A 9,111-nucleotide genomic window follows, 5' to 3' on the forward strand; every position below is an offset into this window, starting at 1 on the left:
CACCTGGAATTCGAGGGACGTCAACAGATGCACCTGGGATTCGAGAGACGTCAACAAATACACCTGGAATTCGAGGGACGTCAACAGATGCACCTGGAATTCGAGAGACGTCAACAGATACACCTGGAATACGAGAGACGTCAACAGATACACCTGGAATTCGAGAGGCGTCAACAGATGCACCTGGAATTCGAGGGACGTCAACAGATACACCTGGAATTCGAGAGATGTCAACAGATGCACCTGGAATTCGAGAGACGTCAACAGATGCACCTGGAATTCGAGAGACGTCAACAGATACACCTGGAATTCGAGGGACGTCAACAGATACACCTGGAATTCGAGAGACGTCAACAGATACACCTGGAATTCGAGAGACGTCAACAGATACACCTGGAATTCGAGAGACGTCAACAGATACACCTTGAATTTGAGGGACGTTGACAGATACACCTGGAATTGAAGAGACGTCAGCAGATGCACCTGGAATTGAAAAGACGTCAATAGATACAACTGGAATTCGAGAGACATCAACAGATACACCTGGAATTCTAGAGACGTCAACAGATAACCACCTGGAATTCGAGAGAGGACGTCAACAGATTACACCTGGAAATCTCACCTGGAATTCAAGGGACGTCAACAGATACATCTGGAATTCGAGGGACGTCAACAGATACACCTGGAATTCGAAAGACATCAACAGATACACCTGGAATTGAAGAGACGTCAAACTTGACTGCCACCTCCGGAATTTTGAGAGACATCAACACAGATACACCTGGCGAATTCAAGAGGAACGTCAAACAGATACACCTGGAATTCGAGGGACCGTCCAACAGATACAACCTGGAATTCGAGGGACGTCGACAGCATGCACCTGGGATTCGAGAAAGACGTCTAACAAATTTACACCTGGAATTCGCAGAGACAGTCAAAACGATATACCCCACCTGGAATTCGAGAGACGTCAACAGATGCACCCTGGAATTCGAGAACATCAAAACAGGAACACCGAATTCGAGCGGACCGGGTCAACAGATAACACCTTGGAATTCGGGAGAGACGTCAAACACGATACCACCTGGAATTCGAGAGACGTCAACAGTTGCATCTGGAATTCGACAGACGTCAACAGATACACCTGGAATTCGAGAGACTTCAACAGATGCACCTGGAATTCGAGAGACGTCAACAGATGCACCTGGAATTCGAGAGACGTCAACAGATGCACCTGGAATTCGAGAGACGTCAACAGATGCACCTGGAATTCGACAGACGTCAACAGATACACCTGGAATTCGAGAGACGTCAACAGATGCACCTGGAATTCGAGAGACATCAACAGATGAACCTGGAATTCGAGAGACATCAACAGATGCACCTGGAATTCGAGAGATATCAACAGATACACCTGGAATTCGACAGACGTCAACAGATGCACTTGGAATTCGAGAGACATCAGCAGCAGAGAGCAGAAATGAATCTGCTCCTCCCTTAAATAATTATTAGACCTGAAGAACTCCAGAAGTTCAAGAGAAAGTGTAATATATAGGTACCTTAATACTATTCAACTTGCCTATTAACACATTTTTATCTCTTTGTTGCTTGATTGATTGATTCATTTATTTCTTTAAACATGTGGGGTCTCTTCTTTCAGTATTTCACCGTAAATCTAATGAACAACGTAATATTCTTTGGAAGATTGAATTTCGTGTCAATGGTCCCTTTGGCGGGCTTATTCCATATGAATAGGGTTCATCTTCTGAAAAATAATAATAATAATAATAATATTTTGGTAGAAGACCCTCTTTTAGGCAAATACTGTTAAAAAGAATGGCAGAATTAAGCGAGTTGATTTTATATATTGTTTTTTCTATTTTCCTTACAATTCGCTTCTCAGGCTCAGCGATGTTTCTGAGTAACTGACCAATATTCATATTGGGAATTTTCAAAAATCATAAATGCTGAAGGTAATCTTTTATTGGAACAGGATATCAGGTCCAGGTCAAGCAGGGGTCGTCGTCAGTGCTGGTATTATTCCGTAGGCGTAGTTCAGTTCGGTGCCGGGTTCGTCTTCGGTTTAGGGGCTGGTATTGGTGCTGGTATAGCTGGTATATCTGGTATTACGTAACGTTTCGACCTTCTCGCAGGTCATCCTCGGACGAGTCGTTTGAAGAGACTGTAGCAAGGAAGTTGTTGTTGTTGTTTAAGATTAAGCTGGCCTTGTGCCAGCACGGGCTCTTGCTCACAGAGCAGCCCGTAATTCATATTAGTTTGAGATGTGAGATGCTTAGGATATGCAATCTTTATTGGTGATCAATGAATGATGTGGTGAAGGTGAAATTTTGGATATTGAATGAAGGATTTGATGGGCTTCCCCCCCAAGGTTGAAAACCAAACCCTTTAAACCCTCAGGTACCCTTCAGTCGTAGGAAAAGCTGGATAGTAGTAAGTGTTGGCTAGTAGGAGAGACCAACAGATTGGAAGAATGAAGGTTTGAGTTGTAGGCACAGTTAGCTAGTAAGGTAGCTCGTGAATTTCTGAGACATGTTCCTTTTCCGGTCCGCTTTCTTTGGCTGTGTGTTGTCTGGTGAGTGTGGTGGATGGATAGTGATGAGTGTGAGGGGAGGGTGATGAAGGAGGCAAGAGGTGAATGGGGATGTCTGTTAAAGAGGTTTGTCTTTTTTGTCTTGCATGTTATGTGGGTTAGGTTGGGATGTGGTAGTGGTCATGATTGTTGGCATCATGTGCTGTCAGTCAGGGTTGTGTTCTGTTCCTACCTAGGTGGTGGGTAGGAGCATAGGAAACCTGCTAATTCATGGGTGTTTGCTAGAATGTGCTTTGTGATTTGAGTGGTTGTGGGTTCATTTCCTATGTACCTATCTCTTAGTTGCTCCGTTTCTGGACAGTCTAAGAGGTAGTGTTCTAGAGGTTCTTCTGGAATTCTTTCGCAGTACTTACATGGCCTGGGATCGCCTACTATCTTTTGCCAAGTGCATTGGTATCCCAGCCTTAGACGATGAATTATGACTGCTAGTGCTCTTGACATATCTTTGGGAATGTCATGTGGTTGCAGACTGGTGGTGTCTACATACCACTTTGCAGTGTTAGAGCCTCCAAAGACCTCTCTCCTGACTTTGCTTTCTTCTTGCACTTGACAGTATGCTGAGGCTTTGCTTTTAAGTTGAGTCAGTGAGTGGCTGATTTTAATACCTATGTTGTTAATGTGCAACCCACTCTTTGCTAGGGAGTCTGCTTCCTCATTTCCTTGGATTCCTATGTGACTTGGAATCCAGTTGAGAGTAATCTGTCTGTTTCTGATTTGGTGGATGTTGGCAATTGCCCATATACTTGTCAGGAGTTTGATATTTTCTTTTGCCTTGCCTTTTGTGATGGCTTGTATTGCTCCTTTTGAGTCGGTGTGGATAGTTGTGTTTCCTAGTTTGTGTTGAGAGTCTTCTAGCGCTTTAGCGATTGCTATCAGCTCAGTCTGTAGAGTGGAGGCGTTATCTGAGAGCCTCCAGCTCCCTTTTAGTGATGTTGAGTAGACTCCTGCTGCCGCTCCAGGAATGCTGAGGTCTACTGATCCATCTGTAAAGTATTCATTTGTGGCTGTCGTTTTCCTTATTGAATCTTGTGCTGCTTGTTTCAGCTGTTGAACGGTGCATGCTTCCTTGCTTGCCGGTAGGACTGTGTAGTTGATATTGAAGAGTTCTGGTTTCCAGGGTGCTGGTTCTACATACTCAGCAAGAGGAGAGTCTTCTCTGATGTCAGCAGCATGCTTTTGCATGCCTACTCTTCTCAGTGTTTCTAAAAGGTTGCCAGCGTATGTCTTGGGTGGGTCTAGATCTTCGTGGAGATCAATGCACTTTTTTATCTCTCTTTTTAGTGGACAGTTCCTTTCATTTTTAAGGTTTTTTAGCAGGATGAATGTGTTTCTCTGGTCTATTCTGTATGTCAGAGACTGTAGTTTTGTTTCATGTCTCAGAATGCATAAGTTAGTCACATTGGAGCACCTGTGATGAGTCTCAGGGCATTGTTTTTGAATTACTTCAGGCTCTTTTGCTCTGTGCTTGAGAGACTGGTGAGAACAGGTGCGGCATACTCAACCGTTGACCTTATTGTTTGTATGTAGAAGGTTCTGAGGGCGTGATATACTGCTCCCTGTTGTAGAGAGGTGATCCTCCTCATGGCATTGTGTCTGCATTTGACTTTCTGCTTGAGTATTTCAAGTTCCTTTGCGTGGGGAGAGTTGCTTGTTTAGTTAACTCCTAGGTACACAAAATTGTCTACCCATTCAATGGGTTCACCCATGAGCTGTATTTCAATTGGGTCTAGACTGTGTGGTGGCCATTGCTTTTGTCTTTGCAGTGTTGATTTTTAGACCTAGGTCTTTGCATTTATTTTCAATTTGTACTATTGCACTCTGCATGTTCAGTGAGATCTGTGTCTGTCTGTGCTGACATCATCTGCATAAATGAATATTTCAACTCCATTGGGTAGGGTGGTTGTGGCTAATTTTTCCATTAAAACATTGAAAAGGAAGGGGCTGAGTATGCCTCCTTGAGGTGTTCCATTCTCCAGACTGAGAAAGTCCGAGCTTGCTCCTTGGAAGGTGACTCTAGCCTGTCTGTTTTGCGTGTATCCTTTGGCCCATGCTAAAAGGTTGCCCTTTACCGCCTTGTCAGCCAAGGCTTCAAGGATGGCAGCTGCACTGGCTAGCTCATAAGCTTTTTCTAAGTCCAGAAAAACTACTATTGCTTTCCTTTCGTTGATTGTGGACATGACGTCTGCTAGGCATTCTTGTGTGCCTATGCCCTCTTTGTAGGCATATAGGCGATGGTGTAGATAGAGGTCCTGTTTTCCATAGCAGTCTGTTTAGCACCATTCTCTCTGCAGTCTTTTTCTGTGCAACTGATGAGAGAGATGGGTCTGTAGGAGTGGGTCTTTGGCTTGGAATCGGCTGTGTATTTTGTTGGTTCCATTGTGTGGGTCTACTGCGTTCTGTGTATGTTCTATTGATTATATGGAGATGAACTGTTTTGGCTGCTGTTCCCATGTTCTTCAGCATGCTATATGTGATCATGTCTGCCTCCAGGGGCTGTGTCTGTTCCCTTTTGAAGGGCTTTGCCAGTTCCTTTTAGTGTGAATGGAGTGTCTGTATCATCAGGGATGTGCAGGCCGTGTTAATGACTCTCCATCTCCCTGGGTCTAGTGCCACTTGCCTTTCTCTTGTGGTTTGTGGTAGGTGTGCCGATTTGGTCCTGTCGGCAAAATGCTGTGCAAGTCTGTTTGCTTCAGCTTGAGGGTCAGGATGGTGTGGTTTGTGTTATCTTGGATTTTCCTGATATTTTGTTGAACCCATTTGAACATTTTTGCAATGGGAGTAAGTCGGGTGGTCTGTGAGCACCATTTAAGCCAGGTTTCTTGCTTCACTTCTTTGGCAGTTTGTGTTGCATGGTTTATAACTTCTCTTAGGAGAGCATGCATCTCATCAGTGGGATTGCGTCTGAAGAGTTTTCTTGTCCTATTTACTCTTGAGTTCATTTCCTTTGTTCTTGTGTTGTAGTACCACTGTCCTTGTGGGGGTTTGGTTTAGTGGTAAAAAGTTTTTCTTAGGCATGGAGATGTTTGCTGCATTATGCAGGCTACTCACAAAGTCCTCTTGAAGTGTGTTTATGTTTTGGGCCGGAGTTTGGAGGTACTGTGTTGCCCACTCAGTCATTCGGTTTTCAAATGTGGGCCAGTTTGCCAGGTCCGGTCTCCATCCTGCTGGCGGGGGTGGTGGAGGGGGAATTTTTGTTATTTTTATGCTGGTTTCAGTTGCAAAGTGGTCGCTGGTTAGTATTGGGTGCACTTCCATGCACATTCTTCGTTCAGGTTTTGGGATACGAAGCTCAGGTCCAGTCTACCTCCTCGGAGGTGAGTAGCTTCGTTTGTGTCATTTAGCAGTGCCACTTCAGGAAATTCTTCCAGGAGCAGATGTATGTGTCTGCCTGTTGCATTTGTATGTTGTTTGGGATCGTAGGCATGGATGATGAGCATTGAAGTCTCCTGCAAAGAATGTGTTTTCTCTGGAGGCAGCACTGAAGAGGTTTTCTCCTTCAAGGATTTTGTCATGGCCTTTGTATATGTTGTGAATGACTAGTGAGGTATTTTCTAGTCTTATCTGGATGCTTAGCGTTTCAATGCCTTGCCCACAGTCTATGTTTCTTATTTTCTCTGATGGAATTGTTGCTTTCACCAGGGTGATTAAACCTCTGTTTTCATTTGTGTGTGGGGTTTTGTATACTGTGTATCCCTGAAAAGAGAATTTGTTGGTTTCTCTAACAAGAGTTTCCTGTAGGAGGACAATGTCATGTTTTTCTACGACCACCTGTGATTGCAGTGTGGCGTATTTAGTGTTGGCACTGTTTATGTTCCATTGAAGGATTTTTAGGGTTGTGTGTGTGCTGTTTTCGTCGTTTGGGGTGTTGTTTGGGATTTGATTGTTTTGCTCCATTTTAGTTTATCAATGATACCAGTGTTTTCCTGAGCTCTGCAGTAAAGTGTTGCTCTGGGAGTAAGTGGTGAAGAACTTGCGATACTACCGCTGCTATTTCCCTCCATGGAGTTCTTCACGTGTGAGGTTGGAAGCTATGTTTTTTGGTTGGTGGGGGCTCTGGGGCACTAACCTGACTACCGGTACGGGTGTTACTCTCATGAACGGGGTGGGAGGAAGAGGGCATGTTTGGGAGGAAATGGATGGGGTGGGAGAAGTGGCTGTTTTGGTGTGGAGTAGGGTAGGAAGGAAGTGGGTCTGGCATTTGGGACCTGCGTGTTTCTCTGTGTGTATAGTGTGCCTTCTGTGAGTCTGGGGTCGCGGTTTTCGTGGGGCTTCGTTGGGGTTGCTTGCTGTTTCTGTGTAGGTGGCTGGTGGTGTTGGGTTTTTTGTGATTGTGGTCCTGTTTTATGTGTTTGCTGGTAGTGTTGGGGTCTATGTGATTGTGGTGGTTTGTGTGTGTGTTGTTGGATTGGGTGCTGCCATTGTTTGGCGAGATCTCTTTGGGGTTCTTGCTGTGTGATAGGTGGTTGTGAGTGTGATGTGTATTGTGTGTGATTCTGTTGTGCTGTGGTTGGGGGAGGAGATCCTTTCATATTCCATATTCTTTTCAGTCTTTCCATGCAGCCCTTGTACCATGCATGGTGTCCCTTGTGGCAGTTAGGGCATCTGGCTGTTGTTGCCTCCTTCTTTTTGTGCTTATCGATGCAGTCCCTTGTTGGGTGCTTCCCACTGCAAACACCGCATATAGGCTTAGCTGTGCACTCCTGCTGGTGATGGCCAAATCTTTGGCACTTAAAGCATCTTAAGGGTTCAGGCGTGAAAACCTCGGTGTAGTATTTCCCCCATGTCGGGATGTCTACCGAAGGGGGCCTTTTGCCTTGGAAAGTGACAAGGACTTTCTTAGAAGGTTCTTTTGCCTTGTTTAGGCATCTTTCAGCGTGTAATACTCCTGGGAGCTTCTTGATGGGGTCGACTGGAAGGGATGTTGGGTATCCAAGTATGATACCTTTTTCAGTTTTCTGTGTGGGGTCTAAGTACTGGAAGTTTTGGTTGCTTTTGAGAATGTCTGCTGATTCTTGGTTTCTGGGTGTGATAATAAATTGTCCTCGTTTGTTGGGTTTGGCTGTTATTTGTATGTTGGGGTGTTTGTGTTCAAGATCTTTAACTGCTGTGTACGTCGTCTGATTGGGAGTGAGGATTACCTTGAATTTGTGTAGTGGGGGAAATTCTTTTAGGGATTGTGTGTCGATTTGAGTGTTGTCTTGTGATGTTGCAGGAGGTTGTGTGTGAGTGGTGTTAGGTGTCTTTCTCATTTTCCTTAATTTTTTTCGGTTGCCAGCTACCTGGTAGTCATTGTCATCGTTTCCTTGTGTATCATAGTCATCAGAGCTGTCCATGGTGGGGAATGGTAGGAGAGGTTGTTTACTTGTCTGTGGGGGGGGTGTCATCTTGGTCTTTGTATCTTGGGAGAGTTGTCATCAGGGGAGCTGCCGGCTGATCTGGTCCGTCTTCTAGTCATCATTGTCTTAGAGGGTGATGGTTTGGTGGGAGATGATAAGGGAGATGATGAGGGTGAGGGTGAGGATGCCATTTATGAATGATTCAAGTATAGAGAGAGGGTCTATGAGGTGAAATTATGTGCGTGTGAGTTGCCTGAAAGGCTTGGTTTTCAATTACAATGAGTTCTGGCCTATGGAAGGCGCCAGCCTATGGTTTCCTGTGCTACTTGCAATATAGTATTGCGACAGTAGGAAGATTTGTCTCTTTGGTCTTGCTTGTGTTGGAGTTTTTAGACCTCAAGGGCTACCAAATGTTCCACAAGAGAGACGGTGTTAATAAGAGAAAGTTATTTTTTGAGAAAAGGAGGAGTGATTTTAAGTCTTCAAATTGCTTATAAGAGTGAGAGAGCTCTCTCAAATCTTATTCTCCCTTGCTAAGCTCGCCAACTATAAAGTCGGCAGGGCTAAAATACAGGGAAAGTTTGCAGCAAGCTGATTGGCTGGTGGCAGAGAAGCACAAGCTTGAAATCCTGCAAAGAAGCTTGTAGGTTTTTGTGCTGGCTTCTGATTGGTCGGTGGCTGCCGGTGGGAGGAGTCTGGCCGGAGCTGGAGCTGGAAGTGGGCGGAGTCTAGGAGCGGTGTGAGCCGAGATGTTGCTGTGACGGATGCCGAGCAGCAACTGGCAAGGAAGTCTGTGGGGCGGTATTTATAGCGGCTCGGACCTAGAGTTGCATTATCACTGGTCGGGCCGGTCTTGGACGAAGTCGTGGATCTCGCCTCGAAGGTCTCGGGGATTCTCTCGTGCGAGCGCCACAGTAGTGTGCCTGGGGATGAACGACAGGAATTCCGTCCGTAGCAGGAATCCTGTCATCCCGTGGGGGCTCCTGATCATCTGGTATTGTCGGGGGGTCGATCGCTGCTCTCCGGGCGGCGGTGGGAAGGAGAAACGTTTCTTGGGTGATGTTAAGATTTGGTTTCTCCTTGCCTATATGGAGGGCTTCTAAGAGGCGCAGACGTCGGGGATCCGTTGTCTGGTCTATTATTTCGGGGATATTAGGGAATCAA

At 45.4% G+C, this 9,111-nt stretch overlaps 1 protein-coding gene across 1 annotated transcript; it reads right to left on the minus strand.

Moving 5' to 3' along the window:
• Positions 1 to 2,779: 2,779 nt before the first annotated feature.
• Positions 2,780 to 3,793, minus strand: LOC135202832 (uncharacterized). The gene has a single exon (XM_064232291.1). The coding sequence runs from the start codon at positions 3,791 to 3,793 to the stop codon at positions 2,780 to 2,782; it is 1,014 nt and encodes a 337-aa protein (XP_064088361.1).
• Positions 3,794 to 9,111: the final 5,318 nt, after the last annotated feature.

The sequence above is a fragment of the Macrobrachium nipponense genome, chromosome 33 (genome assembly GCF_015104395.2).
Source record: "Macrobrachium nipponense isolate FS-2020 chromosome 33, ASM1510439v2, whole genome shotgun sequence".
NCBI lineage: Eukaryota > Metazoa > Arthropoda > Malacostraca > Decapoda > Palaemonidae > Macrobrachium > Macrobrachium nipponense.

Coding starts and splice junctions, on each gene's coding strand:
- LOC135202832 (XM_064232291.1), bottom strand. CDS start 3,793: ATGCAAAAGCATGCTGCTGACATCAGAGAAGACTCTCCTCTTGCTGAG.